General features: G+C 38.4%; 1 protein-coding gene and 1 long non-coding RNA gene across 4 annotated transcripts in view; both read right to left on the bottom strand.

The window, feature by feature from the left end:
- The window catches only part of CDKAL1 (CDK5 regulatory subunit associated protein 1 like 1), a 392,748-nt gene extending 371,730 nt beyond the window's left edge, over positions 1-21,018 (bottom strand). For 2 of the 3 annotated variants that reach the window (XM_062618034.1, XM_062618036.1), the window contains exons 1-3: positions 20,907-21,018; positions 19,111-19,277; positions 15,947-16,059 (exon numbers count right to left, since the gene is read on the bottom strand). In XM_062618034.1, the coding sequence (XP_062474018.1) occupies positions 15,947-16,059; positions 19,111-19,277; positions 20,907-20,966 (340 nt within the window). In that variant the 5' untranslated portion in view covers positions 20,967-21,018. Of the gene's footprint in view, positions 1-15,946; positions 16,060-19,110; positions 19,278-20,684; positions 20,791-20,906 lie in introns of those variants that run through there. The other variant, XM_062618035.1, reaches the window with a different exon arrangement.
- LOC134163304 (uncharacterized) lies at positions 711-5,292 on the bottom strand. Its single transcript, XR_009964697.1, has 2 exons — positions 1,402-5,292; positions 711-1,310 (listed from the first exon to the last, which is right to left on the bottom strand). It is a non-coding gene; the product is annotated as an uncharacterized LOC134163304 (long non-coding RNA).
- Positions 21,019-21,671: the final 653 nt, after the last annotated feature.

The raw sequence follows: 21,671 nt of genomic DNA, 5'->3' as shown, positions 1-21,671 counted from the left end.
AAAATAATAAAGAAAAAGTCTTACTACTTTAATAACTAGGGTGGAAATTAAAAAGGGTATTCCTACCAAAGACTATGCCCCTCTCTCTCAGATGTCCGACTTAAAAACAGAATTCCCTGTAAAATCAAAGCAAAAAACACCCCCACCAGTAAACCCCTTACCTCCATGGGGTGCTTCAGGAAATCAAGTGTCTTTTCACTTAGAAAACAGACTTAACTTAGGAACTTAAACTGTTTATCTAAAGATGTATGCCAAAACCACTTTTTGAATACCCACTTCTGACAAATATTTCAGCATTTCCTACGTAGTCCTTCGCTTATCACTTTGACGTAGCAACTAAAATTTATCTTTAAACAAGAACAGAAAGTCCAATTTTAACAGTTGTTTGCTTGTTGTTTCGAGCTAGTTTTTTTGGTGGTGGTGGTGGTTGGGTTTTTTGTTGGTTTTTGTTTTGTGTTGTGTTTATTACATTGTTTATTCCAGAATGACATTTTAAAGGACACTCTTCTGCTTTCAAGGGTAACTATGAAAACATTTGTGAAACAATGTTAAAGAAAGTAATGCCAAAAAAAAAAAAACCACAGTAGATTTTGTAGAGGTTAAAGAAAAAAAAAAATCCTATAATGTAGCATACAGAAACATACATGAATGTATGAAGTTCCATTTAAAGCACATCTTAAATCTACCTCATTCATATCAGGCTTTAAATCTTTCATTTTAGGAATCAGTTTATTGAGAATATGTCTTACAACATAGAAAGCACATATGTTTTCAATACTGAAATGTGTCTAGAGTAATTGCGTACAAGTTGGTATCAAATACCACACAGTTTGTTTAAGTCACACACTCCTTGGTGCTAGAAGACATTAACTAGTTCCACACTTTGTATACATTGGAGTGTATCTTGACATAGCTCCTGGTACCTGAAATAAGTGGTAATGGGAGTGGAATTGCTTTTGCAAAAATCTAGACTGCATTAATGAAAAGGAAGAAATAAATCTCTGAAAGCTTAAAACATAGTTTTACAGGGATGAGCTGCTGATCAGCAGCATTTCTCAAGTGTCTTGTTTTCACAAAGCCAACCCTAATTCACATGAGCTTCCAGCTTTTTTTTTTTACTGAAGCTTAACAAAATGTTCCCATTTGCATTAATTTTTCTTCTGAGTGTCCATTAACGGTTAAGTATTAGAAATGCAGAGCCCTTATACTGCAAATACCTTCTTGAATCACAATTTGAGTACAGGTCTAAAGAAAAAACAACATAGTAATAATGATCCTTCAACACGTTCTTCTCCCAAAGCAGTAAGAACCTATAAATGAATTCATACAAACGCATTCTTTTTATTATTAAAACCATTTTCTTACAGAAATGAGTTAAGATACAGGAGGAAGGACCTCAACTTCAACCAACTACATGTTACTAATTCATCCTAGAAACTGCCTTACTGCTTCAATCCAAAGGCTGCAAAAACTTGCAAAATAAGAAGAGGTATATTAAACTAATTCTTTCACATTTTAAACTGAAACTTAACTTCAGAATCACTGTATCATGACCATGGATCAGCAGCTACAGGTATATATACACTACAGCTATGTACTTTTTCTAAAGTGATGAAAGGTTTACCTGAGAAAACAGGTTATCTCAGCTTTTCCACTGTTCACAAACTTCTTACCTCTACCATGCAGCCTCACATAAACTAATTTAGATCACCATGATTTCAATGTCTTTGAAAGTTACATATAGCTAGAAACCATTTTCTGTTTCCTTCTAGTACACAGTCTTTGTGAGAATACTCCCTCAATACAAATGAGGTTTCCCCAAAAACTCAGTGAAAAAGATTATTTTTAATAAAGCATTGCAGCTAAAGAACACTAACTGCTCAGCATTTCCCCAGAATCTTCCTATAAGTGCGTGCGCCAATATCTGATAATATTTTTAATTTGTTTGCTTTTAAAGAATCAAGTTCTATGCCAAAACTTCCATTTTCTCTTCAGTGTGTGCTAGGTAGCGCACAATCACAAGTAATTTAAATTAGTGCCAGGAAGGCAAGTCAAACTAGAAATGTTGTATACACACAATACAAATAATTACTGATATGCTAGAACATGTGTGCGCTAAAGACAGTAACTAGCAAGATTTCAGGCAGTAAATGAAGAATATACCCTAACAAAATAAATCCACATGATCATTACAGTAAGAGACAACTACAGCATTCAGCAACTACATTTGTTTCCCCCTTCCCAAAAACACAAATAAAATACCCTTAACTACACAAAATAAAATTTGTACATGCACACAGAACACATGCAGTCTAGTAACATAAATGTCATTTTAGCACTTCACAGACCCTTTGGAGTTTGTTGTTTGTTTGGGGTATTTTAATGTTATGTAGCGCAAGATGCGGCTGAAGCAAACTTTCTTCTTTTGTTGAAAGAATCCACACTTTTAAGAGTTGCAAACTCTCCTGATATATGTACCTGAGAAGCATGAAAATCTGCCTTGCCAGAGTTTCTAAAATACTTTTAATCATAACAGTAAAGGAAACTAACTGCTTACTATATCGTACTTCCCGCACAGTGAAAACCACTCGCTAACACTGATCATCATGAAGAAGCCTTACGCCATCCTGATTGGACACAGCAAACCCTAGCTGCATCCCACTCCTTCTTGGTACCACACCCGTAAGCTTTATTTGGATACAATCTTCTCCATGAATGAACAACTACTGAGTTTACAATAATATGGCACAGTCACTCTGAAGCCAAAAATCCGATTTTACGGGGGGGGGGGGGGGGGGGGGGAGGGGAGGAAAGGAAGAAAGGAAGTTATAACAATTAGAAGCTTTCCTCACTGAGATAGTGGAAATAAAGAGTTCACATAACTAGCATGAACACACATGGATGACGATCAATTAAGAAAAATCATACAAATCCCTCTGATCTCCAAAGACTTTTACACTAATCACTGCTTCATTTCCCTTATGACCATATTTGAACTGACAACGGATCTCATTTTTTCTGAATAATCTTTTAGGATATTTACACAAGCCTAATGTATGCAGTGCTTCTGCATTATTAATAATTGTGTGGGAAATGAAGGAAAATTTTACCTCACTTGCTAGGGCTGCCTCTGAACTTTCAAGTCCTTTCAAACAACGCAAAATAAGCCCCTGAGCCAAGAGGTCATTTGTAGTGGGATCAATTAAGTGACTAAATTGAAAATAAAATTCAATAAAATGCCATTTTTAACCTAAATGTTAATTTAAACGGTTGTCAAAAATAGGTTTCAAAAATATTTTTGGTGAAAGCACAGTTACACAGTGCCATCTAGCAGTGACTCACAGTACAGTGGTTACTATGATAATGAGTTTGACGCATCAGTTTGAAGAGTCTTACCCATATAAGCAAATTCAAAGAAACCAGTGAAGTGACCCCATGCAATTGCTACAAGCAAACCTGAAGTTGAAACACTACAGATGGAATCTATATCAACTGTTACAATTCTCTTCCCAGTGATCTAAACTCCGGCCTCAAAAGAAGGGGAGAAGGTATTTAACACCTTTCTTTGTTAGCTTATTAATTCTGAAAAAAAGCTTTCTAAAATGTTCTGGAGAAGGTAAGGAAGCATTAGCAGAACTCTTATCACAGTGGAGCCCTGTATAGCTCTTTTTTCAAGTCTGATATCAACATTCACTTTGATTTAATGTTTCTCTAAAGTTTTTGTTCACTAAATTTAAGTGGCCAAGATTTCTTTGCTTGTCATGAATAACACTGCTGAAATATCTGAAGTTACATACAACAATAAATTTTAGTTTCCTAACATACTGGGGGAAGGGGAAAAATAAAGGGATACTTTAAGGACCAAAAGATTGGCATCAAGATGGATTCTTTACCAGATCAAGTTGCACAAAATAGCTGAAGAAATCAATCACTGCACAAACCCCTAAAATAAAGTGTTTCAAGTCTAAAGCTCTAGTTTCACCAGCACATACTTTTAACTCACCATAAGTAAGCCCTAGTGCTAAATGAAAGTCAAGCCATCTCTTGTGCACTCAGTTTTGTTAATGTTCTGCCCTCTTTCTTTCACAATGTCTTAACACATATGCATAGACACTTTTGTCCAACTTAGCAGTAAATCAAACCAAGAAACTAATCTGGTTTTGGACTAAAATGGCCAAGAAAATAGAACAGAAGGTGCCAGAGTATTTTTGAAATTACAGTGGAAACAAAATAAAGGCAAGTAACAGAAGTGTGATGACAAACTCTGGCTTAGCAATTCAGAGTTTAGATGATTTTAAAAAGCTAGGACACCACCACTATGAACAGCAGTCTCCCAAAATGAGCCACAAAAGCAAATCCTTAAAATCCTTCAATCCAGATTTCAGCTGTCCTAGGACCTACATCTGAAATATCATAAACCACAGTTTGAATAAGGCATCAAAAGTCAACCTATTTATCAGATTTGTATACACTAGATAAGTAGACTAATGCACTAGAAGATTACTGCAAATAAACTGGATAACGTCTAGAGGGAATGAACAAGACAGGTCAGAGATCTAGAGAAGGTGACCCATGAGAGAAGCTTTTAGGAATTAGGTCTATTTAGCCTACATATAAGATGCCTATGGAGAGAAGTGACAGCAGCATTCAAATACGTGAAAGGTTGCTATAAAAATGAAAAGAATCAGACGTTCTCCAAGCGCACTAAAGAAAACACAGCCAGCTATAAGCTTGAACTGTGCTGAAAGATCTAGGTTATACATTTGGAAATGCTCTGCAACCAGAAAGGCAGTTAACCACCCAAAAGGGGTTGTGAATTCTCCATGACTGGAGGTTTTCAACAACCAGCTAAAACAAATGGCAGTGAGCGGCCCAGCTCTGGGAAGGAAAGCTCAACCATGCAGGTGCCTTTTGGCATATCACCTATGATAGGCTGCAGAAGTGTAAGAGGAGGCTCTGCCAGTCATGAACACCAAGTTACAACCTATGCCCTACAGGTGGTCAGGCAAAATAATCTTACTTCAAATTCCTCTCCAAGTCTCCTCTGCATCAGTTTACACCCCAAAAATGAACTCTTCTCCCTGTATCTGGTGTCTGGACTGCCAGGTGAGCAGCACCACACTAAGGTGCTGTTAAACTAGAAGAATTACTCCCCTCCACTTACACACACTTCTGCCTCAGTAAAACAAGGAACCACTAACAGCGCTGAACAGCTACAGCTGTAAATGAACCATCAGCCACTTACAAAAGAAAATGCTGTTTTTTCCTGCCATGCTGGGTTTGTACTGGGGTTTGTTTTTTAAAAACAAACACTTTGTTATAGGAGAAGAATCTCACTGTCAAAGTTTTTTGTTACTGTTTCTCCTATTCTAATGTAATGTTACAAAGACTACCTGGAACAGTTGAGAACACATCTAAGAGGCTGTATCAGACTTAAACCTTATTTTCTAGTTAGTAAACTTCCAAAGCATATTCAGTTCATATGCTACTTCCATCACTACCAGTCGTAAGACTCAAATTTCTAGTTAAATAAATACTGGATGCTCAAATTTACCATCAGCTAATGGTCTACATCTTTACATTCACAAAGGATGACTAACATTAACCCATGGTAAGTGAATTTTTAAAAGCATGATAAAGACAAACAGAAAATTGCCAACCCATAAACAAACAAGCGAATTTCAAAAGTCAACTATCACTTAGGGAATCAATTACAAACAAACACACTTTTACCCATAAAGCCCAGCCAACAAAAGCTGAGGGTCCAAAATGCCTAATAAAATCGGCAGCCAAGTGATCTGCCTTCTATTAAATTGCAAGCCAAAAATCTCACTTCTATATACACCAGTGTCTTGTACCAATCATCAGCAATTCAGTTTTGGCATGATTATCTCAAGGCCTATTTATAGTTACCCAAGACAAAGTTTCTGCACAGTTTCTTTCCGTAAGCAAATCCCAAAGCCAAGAATTTGACACAGAAGACAAAAGCTGATGTCTTCTGCCTAAAGAGATGAAGCCTATTCCTCACCCCTCACACTTAATGTGCCAGCTTCAACTGGTAGCACACAAATGAAGCATATCAAAGTGCATACAAGATTCACAGATTATGTTAGGTATGCGTTTCTGCAGACATACTGTACCCTAGCTAAGCAAGACTAGCGTAAAGACTGCACCACCTAAATCAGCTCAATATTCCCACACGCGCAAACATATAAAACCAGATCCTGAATTTGCCTGAACTTAGTTTTGGGAACTTAAGATAGCACTGAACTAACTGCAATAGTTACCACCTACTTGCCTTACAAAACTCAAACAATTAACTACTGATGCCCAACCTGAACACCACCTGCTTTGACACTATTAGCTAAACTCATGGATTTTATTTATGGTGTAGTCACACATTTCAACAGATAGAATTTTTCAGCAGTCTTTATAATATTCAGTGTCTTGGTGTTATACCCACTGTAAGACAGCCTACAGGATTACTGAAATAAAACAAAATTTAAAAGCATTCCTTAATGAAAATAGGCAGGTGGTCATTTGATTATAAGCAAAATCCTCAATTAATGCTTCAAAGTCCATATACAAAGCCAACCTCCCCAGATCAAGCATGAAGAAGAAAGGGGCTTCCAAATGGAATAGTTCCTTCAAACAGGTGAAATTAACAATTATACTTTATGAATCTCAAGCCCATTACACGGACTGTTTGGAAGGGCAGCTAAATAATTTATGTTTTGTGTTGGACTCAAGGTAAAAAGTAGTAACTGAGACAAAACAGAAGTACGAAACACAGACCTTTCTAGTGTTCAACAACAAAGCTGCCATCTCAATGGACGTAAGACCAGAACAGCAGCAAATAATTTACGTTAAAGCCGATTTACCTGGATGCACACGAGCGCGCTAGAAATTTGCATGCTAAGCCAGTAAGCGAGCAGCACGACTCAGCGGGGAAGGAAGAGTTAAGAGCCCTTCCGGCCCCTCTACTTAGCCAATGCTGCCACCTGCTGGCCGCCGCCGGTACACCCTGCCTCTGCCCAAGGGCCCCGCACCGCCTTTGCCTTTGAGCGCAAGAGGCAGAAGGCCCTAATGAAAATCACGGACGATCTAAGACAGCGGCAGACACACTCCAACGACGGGATGGGATCCTGGGAGCGAAAAATACCTACATGCACTGTTACTTGTCTGCTGGGTGACAGGGCCGGTTCTAGACCCGGAAGCCACAGAAACACTGACCAGGCTTACATGAAAAGGTTGGCCATGAAAAAAGAAATATGAATTACTAATCACTCAGCTCTGTTAGGCCAGGGAGGAGAGCAAAGTACTTTATTTGCCCCCATCAAAGAGGAAAAGCACCAAAACCAATTTGTGTCTCCTATCTGTTTAGTGAGTTTCTACTGTCCCCAGTCAGGCCCCATAATCACAAGGCAGTCTTCACATACCCTCGGGCCTGACAGAAAGAGAACAGTATAGGTTAATGCCAGGTATTTGGAGACACAGCACAATTCAAGATCAGTTGTGCTACTTTCGAAATTCTTATCAGCAACATGGCAGAAACTAACTCACTTAGGCCTGCCTCCCAACACCTCACCTCACCTCTCTGGAATAACATAAAGCAACAGCAACTCACACATGCACAAGCACTCACTGCAACTGCCAAAAAAAAAAAAAACATTCCCAAAATATATTAAAAGCATCTCAATGCAAAGTTGTGCAGCACAGGGTGACTATAGCAAGTTCAGAGAACTTCATCCCAATCAGCACTGTCCCAAAAACAAGGAGCTGGCACCTAAGCTTTGGCTTTCATCGCAAATGAAGCTGTAGCCAAATTCTAGCAAGTACCTGCAGCAAACATCAACCCTCCTCCACTACTCCCCAGTCACCAAGGGTAACAAGCAAGTCTTTTTCAGGGGCTCCTACAAATGCTCCTGACCAAAACGAGATCTTGTTCCTACCTGTGAGAGTAAAATCAGTAGATCTGGTCTGTTCTCCCATTAGCTTTATTAATATTCTATGAATTATTACTTGTAGCACAAAGAATCATGAGATATGCGAGGCTAATGCCTCAGTAGAGCACTCCATGAAGCTGCACATCACCTGTGAGTCTATGTTGAGCTCACTTCATCACTGCTATTTATGCTTCATTTACTGATTGCTTAACCATCTACTACAGGGACACACTCCAGACAGAAGGATGCATGCTACCAGAAGTTGAAATTTGCCTTTCACAGTTCAATCCTTTTCAAATTCATTCTTCTGTACTACACGAAGTTCAGCACTGCCAGAACTAAACCTTACTGCACAACCACAAGAGCATGCAACCAATTGATCTGCCACTAGAATTAACCCTAAAAATGTACGCCTGCTTAAGTTTACCTATGTAGGCTCTGTACAAGTGTCTCTGAAATTACTGTGCATGTAGGATTTTATTTAGGCTCCCAGGCCACCTCCCAGGTTTCACTCACCAGCCCTGTGACTGTGAAACGAAAGCACTAAAAGGGGGGGGGGGGGGGGAACCTAACAATTCTTAGATGGGCTGTAAAATAGATTACTTTTAATGGGATAAAGCAAGCAAGCAGCACACTTGTCAGATCAAGTTCTAATGGCAGCAATACAGGAAATCTCCAAGGGAAAAAACACACATGCTAGTTCTTCCCAGTTCCCCCATAAACAGAGAAAACGTTTTGCAGTTTGAGAATTAGAGGAGTTCTAGCCTGTAACTCAGAAAAGATCCTCAAAGCTAGCATCCCAATTAACAGAAAGTTGCCTCACGGGAATAAGAAATTGATATTGAGGAAACCAAGGTAGAGGTCATGTATCTTGTGCTGTGCTACAAGTCAGAAGTGGTAAGTAACAGAACTCTAGCCACAAAAGGGCTAGGAAGTTTTACAGGAACATAGGAGCAGTAATACACAGCTGCCAAACCCACAATTATACATTAGCTTACAGGGACCTGAGTAACATGCACTGCAGATCAGTCACAGCATGATGTATTAACTACACTGGTGGACAGCACCCCAACAATATCCAGACCCACCTTCCCATTCACTACCTTATAGGACACTTCAGGCTGCACTGGGAATACCTGTAACCCCCCCAAAGAACCATGAATTCTTGATAGTCTACATTAATGCAATTCCATGCTCCATCCCAGGAATAACACCTTCTGTCTCATTTCACACTCTCATCCTTTTAACCATCTCACCATAAAAGTTTCAGATTCTCAACAGATAACAAAAAAGCCCTTATATCTCCTTGTAAGATGGCTCTTGGTAAATCCAACTGTGGCAATTACTTCAGCAGCAGTAAAAGACTGAGACTAAACATAACACCCACCACACCCACATCCCAAACATTCACACGCTAACTGTGCAAGTCACAGGAGGGTTTAAAGGCCCAAGCACCAAGAACCAAAGCACAAAGGAAACTTGTAACAAGCAGCAACTTAGACCTTCTGAAAGCAGGAGACCATATAGCTGAAACTGTTAAGACAATTACCTTGTTTTACCAGCAGTTTAGAGAAGTTACTTTACTGCCTCTCTCAGTATCAACAACTGAAAGCTCCTATTCTCCAGATTATTAAACAGTGTGAATCTGAAAAAAAGAATGCTGTTGCAGTAGTATTTATGCAAGTAAGGTTATCAAGCAATGCAAAAGTCATACAGGATTGTGACTCCACAAGTTACAGACAATGAAAGAACTCTTCAGCAAGGGTACAGAACACAGGATTTACACCTCGGTTAACCTTTTTCCACTGCTCAGCTGCTTCAGAGATTCAGTTTTACCACTACAGTGTTTTCAGAGAAAACAGAAATGCCTCTCATCACCAGAAAAGTCCTTCAGGTTACTATATGTATTTAAACCACTCCCCATACACTCCCACTTCCCCCCCCCCAAAGGTTATAAAGTATCTTTTTTTCCCCCTAAGCCGTCACTGTAATCACAATGTTTGAAAAGTACAAATCTAAAAGCTAAGACTAAACTTGAATTCTCTGATAAGGCTAAATATCAAGCACTTACAGAGCAGCTAATAAAGATTTGTCTTTTAGCTTAAGAAGAGAATACTAAAAATACCTCATAATGAGGACGGCTCACAGCACCCCAAAATTACACAGTAATCACTACCTTCTACATGATACTGATGAAGCAACAGAGAAGCATTATCAGCAGGGGAGAGAGAGGAAAAGGGAAAGACCAATTGCCGATTCTGAGCAACTAAAAGCATACACAGAAAAACAGCAGACCCCTAGTCAAAATACTTCATCAACCACTACACAGGTGGCAGAGAGCTTATTTTAAGTTAACAAATGTGCAGAACATAGTAATCTGTTTAAGAGCTCTCCACTTTAGGACAATAAATCAAAACCTAAAATAATTAAAATTTTATTGCGCAATAGAAAAGTACTTTTTAAAGAACACTTAAAACACCAGATTCTGAATTGCAATTCACAAACCAAGAGTCAACACCTGAACAGTCTTAGTCATTTCCTTTATTTTTCACTTGGATGAATGATACAGCATACTTTGGTGTATCCGCACAGCGATGGCCAAAGTCTAAGAAAGCATTGTTAATGCAACATAATGCACATTATGGAATGCCTTCGAATGCTGAAGTCTGTATGAATTTGTAGCACCTCATCTGATTTTTCAACTGCAGACTAAGCATGTTATGTTTCCTTTTACATCTGTCTTCATTTCAGTGTCAGGTCTCAAGTAGATCAGAGCATTTTTTCCTTCTTTGTCTTTTTCCTTCTTTCTTCTATTCAAATTTGCTGTTTGAGCAAAGAGACAGTCTTAAGGGTACCTCAGTTATATCCACTGGTAAACAAAACTGACAAGAGTTTAGAAAATTAACAAGCAGAAGAGGCAATGAAAACCCCAGATAATTTCACAGTATTTCAAAATACTGATATCTGCTTTAGAGAAATACATAAATTCTCTGCACAGTGAACTTCAGAGTTGCAAGATATATAACAAAGACTATAAATATTAAGCTTCAATAGCAATTGGCAAATCTCACTGATCAAAGTCCCACCAACAAATACCACAATCACAGTAACAGAGTAAGCTCTCTGACAGGAACAGGAAGGAACCCGTGAAAAATACAGCATCTTTCAATCCAACCATCTTACAGAAAAAAATGCATGAGACAGTAAAAGCGATGCCTGAACAAAAACTAGTCTAAAATTGCACAAGTAAAGCTAAGGACAGTTTCCATGTGCTAAATCAAAGGCAAGGCCACTGAATTAGCAACAGAACAACTCCACCCCTTTCTGCTTCTGAAATCCCATGCTACAGCAGGAAAAAGTTCCATGCTAGCATTTATTTCCAAAGGAAAAAAAAAAAAAAAGAAAAAAGTTTTGTGCAGATAACCTTTTACTGGTTTAGCTTCACTGAATGTTTAATACCACTTTTTGCTTCCTTTTCATAAAAGGAAAGTCACTGTTTATTCTCCTGGTATTTCTAGGTAATTGGTAGTATCTGTCTCCACACACACCCCACCCCCCCACCCCACCCCCCCCCAACTCCACCAGCATGTTTTATAATGACTAAGGCTTTGGACCTGAAAAGCCTCAATCCAAAAACAATTATCAAAATAAACATACCTAACTGCTTGATCTGTCAAAAGGGATTCCAGAAGGCTGGACCAAAAAGCATTCATTTCATAGAAACAGAAACCTACAGATGCCAACAAGTGCTAACATGACTACCCACTTCAGGAATCGAACCATTCGCTGTCTGACTATACATGTTTGGTTCCATTTTTCAGAGAGAAAATACTGTTAAGTGGCACACATACTGAATTCCCTTCCCAAACATCTGGCTCACAATATTTGAGAGCTCCCAGCTCACCAACTTCCTCTCTTTCACAGAAGGCATTACTTGTCTGTACCATGAGTTTCTTCCTCCAGGGTGTATGTCAAAGGGAGCACTCTAGTAGGTCTGCAGGCATATCTAATACAGGGAGTCAGGCTGCCAAGAAACCAAAACCAGTTTTAGAACCAGTAAAGCCTCCAACAGCTACACTGTTTTCAGAACGTGAACAGTAGCACAGTACAGCCCCACACTGATAGCAGCTGGTCTACACATTTCTGTGTGGCTCAGACTAACAAAAGAGCTTTGTGTTCCCACAGGATGGTATGCAAGATTTGCTCAGAACACTGCCTACCTTCACACTGTAAAAGCAGATACAAAAATAGGTTCAGCTCTTCAGATGGCTTCCCTTTGCCATTTTTTAAGCTGATGCAGCTCCTGATTTTTAATCACCATTGCTGTTATTGCAGCATCTGTATATTGCCAGTTCACACCACGCTCTTGCCCCAGATAGTAGTCTTTGTGGTGAAAAACTGTAGCATCTCAGTTTTCACCTTTAGATATAGCCACTCCTGAAAGTAACAAAGGGTGTTTGTATAGAAAGAACATTTTTTAAACAGATGAAAGGCAAAACGGACACACACTTAAGCTTCTCCTGACCAGAGTTCAAATCAAGAACAGCAGAGAACCCATACAATAAAAAGGGGTATGGAATGATGTGAGAATTAGATTTTTGCAACAAGTCATGAAGATTTATTTCTATAATTAGAAGACATTCATTGTATCAGTGTTTCAGCTAAATCAACTTATAAGGCAGGTTGTATATTACAACTTCTAGTTAGCAATGAAAGTCTGTCTGATACTGCTTCCTGTATTTTTTTGTTTCAATCTTATAATTACATAAAAGAGACTAGAAATAGTACTTGACCATTTCCCTTACAATGGTCTAATAAATGCAAGTAAAGCTCACATTTTATTTCTTAGAGCAAGAACTTTACTCCAGCATCCCTTCAATAAGTGTTGACTCAAAAGCTTAGGAAGCAGACTAATCAATACTTGTAAGTAATAGCTGTTTGGGATCCTGTGACAACAATCTTTACCTTAGTGAATATTTCTAACTTTTCCTCAAGTTTGTAACAGTCATAAACTAACAAATTCTAGCAACTGAGAGGCACTGAATTAGAAAAAAAGCTCTTGTAAAACATTCTATTATCTTTGAAATAGTGTAAACAATACTAAATTTAATTTCAAGAAAAGTCTGAAATTTTTATTATGTTAAGCAACACTTACTGAGGAACTATTTCACTGTATAAGACAAAAAGATTAAATCTATTCTTAAGATTCTATCTGAATTTCTATCTGACTTACTACAGAAAAAGAAAGTTTTCTTAAAAAGGGATTGACAAGAGATACTCAAGACATGTTGGGAAACTTTCTATATTAGCATATTCTTTATACGAAAATTGACAGCATGAGCAGCAAGCAATGCACCAGATGCTAAAAATCTTAACTGCCACTTTGGCAAAAGGAAGACTGTTGTCTTTTGTTGTCACTGCATACCTTTAACAAGCAGTTGACTCCATTTCCTCTGTACCCTCCTACTGGGTATTGCTATCTGCAAGTAGGAACTTCCATGTGTCTTCTCTTCCTAAGGCTGAAGAAAGCCAGTCTTCCTGGTCTCTTCTCCTACACCATGTGCTCCCTAAGCATCTTGGTGGCCCTGCACTGGACTCAATCCACTCAACTAACTTCTCTTTTCTTAGGGAACGCAAAACTACCACTGGACACAGCATTCCCAATGCCATCTCACAAGTACCACATACGCTTGCTGAAGGATCACCTTTCCCAGACCTGCTGGCTACACTTTTGCTAACATAGCCCAAGACGCAGTTTGCCTTTTTTTGCTACAAGTGTACATTGCTGACTCATGTTCAATTCTTGTCAACCACAATCCTAAAAATCTTTTTTCCACAAACATGCTTTCTAGAGAGTCTGCCCACCCACCCTCACCTTTACCACTAACTGGAGTTATGCCAACCCTAGGATTTTGCATTTGCCTTTGCTAAAAAACATATGGCTTGCATTAGCCTGCCAAGGTCTCTCTGAACCACAGCACTGGTTTCCAGCCTGTCAACAACTTCCCCCACTTTGGCATAGCCTGCAAACTAGTTGAAGGTTCATCACATCCTGTCTTCCAAGTCCGTTAAAGACATTAAATAGATCAATCCCAGTGTGAAACCCTAAGACACATTATTGGCAAACCAAGCAGTAACAGAGCACTTCCATACATACTTGTGGCCAGAAGCATCATTACACTGAGCGCATATTCTCATATAGAGCTACCATACTTGCAATACTTGCACTGAGTTCCAGCTTCACTGACAGCCTATAAAGAATAATATTAAATAGATAGATTTGTAAAAATTCACTTTAGCCAGAATTTGTAGCCAATATTTTTGTTCTCCTGAACAAAAATTAAACTTTCAGAGGTCCTTAAATATACCAACTTAAAAAGAAGTTACCCAATTTCACAAAGAAGAAAGCAGACAGTAATTTCCACCTACCACCTCAGCATTGAGCTTTCCTTGTTTGTTTCATTTAATGTAAGCATATGCATACATACAAGTGAACAAAATCAAGACACTGATTTAATGATGACCAGAAACTAGCAGTCAATTTCATACACAATTACCAAAATTACTCTACAGGTACTTCTATCCCAGGTACCAAAACTTTTATTCAGTCTTCAGTTCTCAGTTTCAGATTCTAGATGTAGACTTATTTCTATCCTAAGGTTATGAATACTTAATTTGCTAAAAAAAGATGATGGTATCTACTTCCCCCCCCCCCTTTGCTGCACTGCATCTTTCCTACATTTATCCCAGTAGAATTCAAACACCACGGGACAGCCACCGAACCTTGACAAGCCAGAAGTAGCTTTTGGAATATTATGCATTAGAAAAATTAAGGAAAAATTTAATTTAAGCAAGCCACAATAAAGCAAAACCAAAAATTCAGTTGCAGTCTTACTGCTGTCACAAATCAGGCATTTTGGACCAGCACTCCATTAGTCTGTGAAAAGAGCATACCTACTCCAGAGGTGCACTACAAATTAGAATATCACCTGGGTTCCCTAAAATAGTTCAGCACTTGAATAATTAAGTATCTACTTTCTACTTCAATAAATACAGAAAGATCAACTCCAAAAAAGGAAATAAAATGTAACTGCTTAGCAATACCATGAGATGCTCCAAAAAAAGAAACAAGCATTCTACAAAATGAGGAATAAAATATTTCTAGCAAGATGTCAGGAAAAACAACTTTGAAGTCTTTCAGTATAACCAGGAAACAATTTTAAATGCAAGACAGACCAAAACTTGAACTAATGGATAAAATTTTAATTTTTGATTACTTATAAGCTACACAAAAGTAGTCAGGTAATAATTCTCAACGCTTTCAGCGTTTTAGAGTTCTCCCTCACCCTCCAATGCATTTTGCATCAAGGAGATTAAACATGGCCAGCAAAACCACGCGTTTGGGTTTTTTTGTTCAGGACTGAGGAGGCAGAAAAAGGTAAGAGAGACCACTGTAAAGTATTTGGAAGAAAAGGAGAAATAGTATTTTCAGCTCTCTTTAATGTACATACAAGATAAAATCCTATATCATCCCACTTCCATCAAAGGATCATTCATATGGTGCAGTTCACTTCTGCTGCAGCAGCAAACACACACATCACTAAGTGACAATACACTTCTTTCCTCCCTTTCTCTCTCACTTAGGTTCCACCAATTACAATCACACAACCAGCTAGATTCTGCCCAAGAATTATCGCTCCCTCCCACTCTTATGTAAACTTTCCAATTAAGTTTAGCTAGCAAAATGCCCACAAAAGGCACTGCATGACATCTCTTAGACAGCTGCCCTGTCAGGAAAATCTAACCATTCTGAAAGCACTCTTGTAATCATTCTGCTAAGTGCCAAGAAAACACTTTATCTTCTCACCTTCAAATCAGAAAGAGAGCAAAGGGGGATTTAAAAAAGTTGAATTGAGACTAAAAACATTTGATGACAGCTTGACAGCTCTGAACATTCACCCCCAAATAACTGAATTATGCTACCCATCCAATATTGTTACCTGTAATTTTGTATCCATATGCAGCCAGCTGTCCAGCCATATATTCACCATCCGAATTATTATGAGAACATCCCCATGTACGAATCCAGATTTTCTGAGCACCAGGAATAATGCTGTTAAGTAAAAATGAATGAAAAAGGCAAGTTAAAAGATGAACAAGGTTCTCCTATGAGCCCATTGAGCAGACTTAATTAACAGTAATTATCCAAATATAAAATAACCTACACAAATAGTACCACCACCGAAACAGCGGGGTAAGATCATCATAATTACGTGATTTTCTTGTAATGGATTTTAAGTCTGACTAGGATAGAGTTAACTCCACGGCAACCTGCATGCTGCTGTGTTTTGCATTTGTGATCAAAATCGTGTTAATAACAGACCTGTGGTTTAGTTATTGTTGGACAATGCTTGCACAGCATCAAAACCACCTGTTTCCCACTCTGCTCCATCCCACCACAAGCAGGCTGGAGACAGACAACAGCTTCGGAAGCAACATGGACAGAACGGCTAAACCAAATTAACCAAAAACATAAAGCATATGATGACATCATGCTCTGTAATAAAAAAATGGGGGCTTGGTCTTTCCAAACTAGCCATTGTTCTGAGACTGATTGAGGGCATCAGTCTGCTTGTAGGAGGTGCCAAGTGATTGCTCTTGCATAACCTGGGGTTTTTCCCTACTCTTTTCTTCACTTAAGCTTTCTTTATTTCAATCCATGAGTTTTCTTGCTTTTGCTCTTTCAATTCTCTCCCCCAGCCTACTGGGAAAAGGGGTGACTGAGTAGCTGGGCAGCTGCTCAGTTGTTGGCCAGGGTCAAGACAGCAGAAGCAGCAAGAAAAGAATTTTAGAATGGAGAAGGTACGAGAGCTGTAGGATAAGAAGAGATTTGGTACACTGCAGTTACATTAAAAAACAAACAACAACTCTCTGAAAAGTATCATATCATTTAAAAAGTGGCTGCTCTGAAATCAGGCCACCAGCAAACAAACTGTTAGAGCTAAACTGCAGCCCTTTTATATTATGTCCCCATTGATTTTAGTTCCCTCCATGCAAGCCATCTATAAATTCTTTGCTTAAGCCTGCCACTAGCCACACAGACAACTGAAAGCTCATATCAATCTTTCTGGACCATAGAAGCATGGCAGCATGGCAGATGTGCACCATGGAGCTAGCACACACAACTGTTTAAGAACCAACAAAAAATCCTGGAATTAGCTCCCACTGAAACTCCTGGGATAACTGTCCGTGAGCTACCAATGCCAGTGCAAGAACACACATCCTGGAACACAATCCTTTGCCTTGCCCACATCTTCCCCCCTCTCCATGCTTCTTTTTTCAAAGATATTTCCCCTATCTAGAAACAGGGATTTGTTGATGGAAGATTAATGATCATTAAGTAGATGTGTGCAACACGTTGCATATGTACAATATATTTAGACGTTCTACTGTCTGAACAACATACACTCAATATGCTTTCTTGGGTCAAAAACACTAAATCACAGCCTGTTAGATAAATATACCATACCTGACTACTTAGGAGAATAGAGTGCTACTGTGAAGTATCTGTAAACCATCAATTCAACTCTATATACACTCCTGGAAGAACGGGATCAATGAACCTTTATGGGGCTTCACAGAAGCATGCATTGTTACACTTACAAAATCTCTTTTGAACAGTAATGGAAAAACAAAATTGTTTTTCCTATGCATGCAAGACACGCTCTCATCAATTCCACTGCAGCAGATAATTGATTCTTTTTTTACAGGAATCACAAGAAGGAAAATTGCCAAGATATATTCCATAGATACTGCATACTATTTCCACTGAAATAAAACAGTAACTTTGAAAGAAGTTTCACTGTATCACTTCAGGAGGTATATAGAAAAAGTACATCCTTTGGAAATCCCACCTTCCTGAAATCAGGTGGAAAGACTGAAACAAAAAAGACATGCCCTTGGTGGAAGAGGATCAGGTCAGGGACACTTCAGTAAACTGGACATATGTAAGTCCCTGGGTCCTGACGGCATGCACCCACAAAATATGGATGTACTCGAAACAGTCCAACAAACAGTCATGAAGACAGTTAAAGAACTGGAGTATCTCTCATACAAGGACAGGCTGAGAGAGCTGGGGCTGTTCAGCCTGGAAAAGGAAGGCTCATGGGAATCTTACCAACACACAGAAACAACTTATGGGACAGTGCAAAGAGAATGGAGCCAGGCTCTCTTCATCAGTGCTCAGCAACTAGACTAGAGGCAACAGGACAAACTGACACAAGGGAGATTCCCTCTGAACATCAGGAAACATTTTTCATTGTGACGGTTACCAAGCACAAGTACAGGTTACCCAGGGAGGTGGTGGAGGCTCCCTCTTTAGAGATATTCATAGAATCATAGCATGTTTAGGTTGGAAAGAACCTTAAAGATCATCTAGTTCCAACCCCCTGCCATGGGCAGTGACACCTCCCACTAGACCAGGCTGTTCAAGTTCCTGTGCAAACTGGTATTGAAGACTGACAGGGATTCTTCTTATACTATCAAGCTTTACCTACAGAAAGCTGTTTATCTTTAAAAAAAGGAATGTTAGTAAATAAAAACAAAGTGTCTTTAATGTCTTGCCACAAAAAAAAAACTTCCCCATATTCAAAAACTACCTACGCACAATCCTGGCCAACTAACTCTTGGTGACCCTGCTTGAGCAGGGGTTTTGGACATGATGACATCCAGAAGTCCCTGTCAACCTCAAACCTTTTACGACTCTCAGAATTCTGTTCATATTTCTTATTCCAGATCTCATTTCAGTAGTCAAAAGGCTAGTCCAGGACTGCATTTTGAATAGCTCAGCTGCTGTTTAGGTCATTAAGGTGAAGCAGACCATTTTTCAGAAATGTCTTACACATAAAACCATTTTTACCAGTCTGATTACTCCATTGATCAGTATCTCAGTCATAACTGATTTCTACAAAAAGTTTGTCAAGGACAAGCAATTTCCTTAGGATTTATTATTCACTATCACTACATTTTATAAATGCTATTTTACTAATTTTTATCTTGTATTCAAATTTTCCATCACGAGACGGAGAACCTTCCACTGCAGTTTTAGAAGCTGACAATGCACACAAAAGAAAAGCAACAAGATATGGTTGAAGGAAGAATTTACCTGTCACTTGGGGGATCATCATCTGTCTGATTATTTTTTTGTGAATTGCGTTTTCGTACTTTTGGAAAAACATTCTTCCTTACAAATTGCCGATCATGTGGTTTCAAGTCTTCTGCTGACACAATATCTTCAATGTCTTCAAGCACAGAATCACAGGCAGCAGGCATCTTAAAGACGTATTAGAGAAAACTGGTATAGCAAACATTTGAACACAAAACCAAGGCCTAGTATCCAGCATATATGTTCTCATAAAGAAAAGTCTAATATATTTCTATATACACCTGCAATATATCATACATACGAGGGATACTGAGCACATGAAAAACAACTGACTACCCAGAGATATTTCCTGATGCCCTCTTCTCTCCAGATCTCAAACACAGACAGGGAGAAAGCCGCAAACCATATAAATCCTTTTTTTTAACCATCTGTACCTTGTCATCTTCTAATCAAAATAAAAATCCTGCAGCTTCCCTGACATGATATATCTAAGATACAAGTATTTTTAATTGTGTCAGGAATCAGTGAAATAATGAGTTCACATTATGTGATCAGATACGCTTCCACTCATCTCAGGAGAAAAATGAAAAATGAAGCATTCAAGTGCCTTCTTCAGAGGCTGGCTGTTCCGGCTCCTTTTATTTTTTGGTGTGTGTGTACCAAAACCAGCTGCACAGTATTCCAATATGTCTCCATTGACCTACTGGAAACCAAACTATTCCTAGAATTCCTGATCTTACAGGCCTTTCATTTGAATTACTTCATTCATCAGGACAGCAAAATAAAAGTTCTTGTCCTCAGGTACGAGATGTTAAACAACTATACCTAGCTAACATAAAATAACTAGATTATCATCTGGCTTGTATGACATACTAGAAGACTACTAAGATCTAACTAGATCTTCCATGAGAAAGCACATATGTGTATCTCCCAGCAAATCTCAAGATCCAGATCAGTTTTGGGGGGGAGGGGAAGTTATTTGCTAAAGGAGACTACAAAAAAAAGTTACTGCAGTAATTACACACCTCACACCATGCTGTATGTAATTCTTAATCAGAATAAAGTCTGATTTACTACTGAAACTTGGTTTTGTAGATGTCTCAAGAGCTTACTAAGGAAATCACACAAAGGCATTTCACAGGTTTTAGAGGGAAAATACAACACTTTACTAACTGACAGTGAAGAAAAAAAACACAAAACCTTTCATTTCCTTAAAACCAGATTTCAGGAACAGAAAATTCAGGCTACTGGCATACAAAATACTTTCAGCTGTTGCAACTGAATTATCCCAGAGTAAAAGATGTTAAACACCTGTGCATTTTCCCAGTAGGAGTCATTCAGTCAACCTCACAAGACATACTTCAAAGTAACCTGAACAATTATACATCTGCATTTAAGTTAAAAGGAACATAATGATGTCTCAAGGAAGATGCATCTACAAACTTAAGCATTTAAGCATTCATCTAGCTCCCAGCATCTGTAAAATAACACAGCAAAGGATGAACAAATACAAAAAGCTGTGAAAAACTCCACCAATGAAGAACACCGGGGGGAGGTGACATCCCTTATATTACCTTATACTAGCAGTAAGCGTGTACAAACAGGAAAAGTTATCAACCCAATACAGGAAAGGAAAAAAGGTTAATTTGTTGTTTTCTTCTCTCTTTCAGAAAAATACCTGATATAATGGAACACCTGGCAAAATAAATAAGCTTAGTTTATTTTACTTAGCTATTTTATTTTTTAGTTATTTTTATTTCACTAAAGAAAGAATATAGCTAAAATAAAATCCATACCTTTTTCATCAAGGTTAAACTCTGCTTGGATAATATTCCTGGGGAAAAAAGATATGGCATGAACAAGCAGAACTAGCAAACAGAAAATTATGAGTTCACATTATTACCCTTCTAGTATTCATCTTCCTTTTGCAGAAATACATTTCTTGCTCAGTCCGACCTTATTTATTAGTAGGTACACATGCTGACTGGCTGACAAGGTGGAACAGTGGCCACATTTTCCCTGCCCTTCCCTGAGCAGGGGCTGTAACCTTTTTTAATCTTTTATAGTCTTTTTTGTCAAAAGTCTGATCTATTTAAGTTCTTTTAGACTACCTACGTATTTCTGTCTCTCAGCAGGAATTTAAAATTTTGAATAAAAGAAGGAAAAGAGATTAATAGTAAATTTTAGCTAAGACGTTCACAACTGTAGTTTTTTAAGTGCAAACACAGGCGAGTTTTTTTAGACTGGATAACTCAGTACCTACACTAGCTCCATATGCAAGCATGAGATCTCTCCTTCACAAGCAAATAAATAAATGTTGATTCCTGCAGCTACTCTGTCAGACTGACTGATATAAGAGGCAATAACAAAGGTAGAAATTAACATGCTCTTCTTATACTGACAAGTTGCACCCACAGAACTCCATGTTTCTCTTTAACGAATGTTAGTAAATAAAAACCAGTAAAAGTGTCTTTAACGTCTTGCCACAAACAAAACCTCCCTAGCTCTAGTCAATTTCAGCCACCCCTCCTCGATCTTCTTGCGTATACCAAGAGAGTACT

Source organism: Pezoporus occidentalis, unplaced genomic scaffold (genome assembly GCF_034315485.1).
Source record: "Pezoporus occidentalis ecotype Australia unplaced genomic scaffold, CSIRO_AGI_Poc_V1 ctg2, whole genome shotgun sequence".
NCBI classification, from domain to species: Eukaryota; Metazoa; Chordata; class Aves; order Psittaciformes; family Psittacidae; genus Pezoporus; species Pezoporus occidentalis.
Note: the sequence above shows the minus strand (reverse complement) of the source record. Positions and strands in the feature narration are given on the sequence as shown.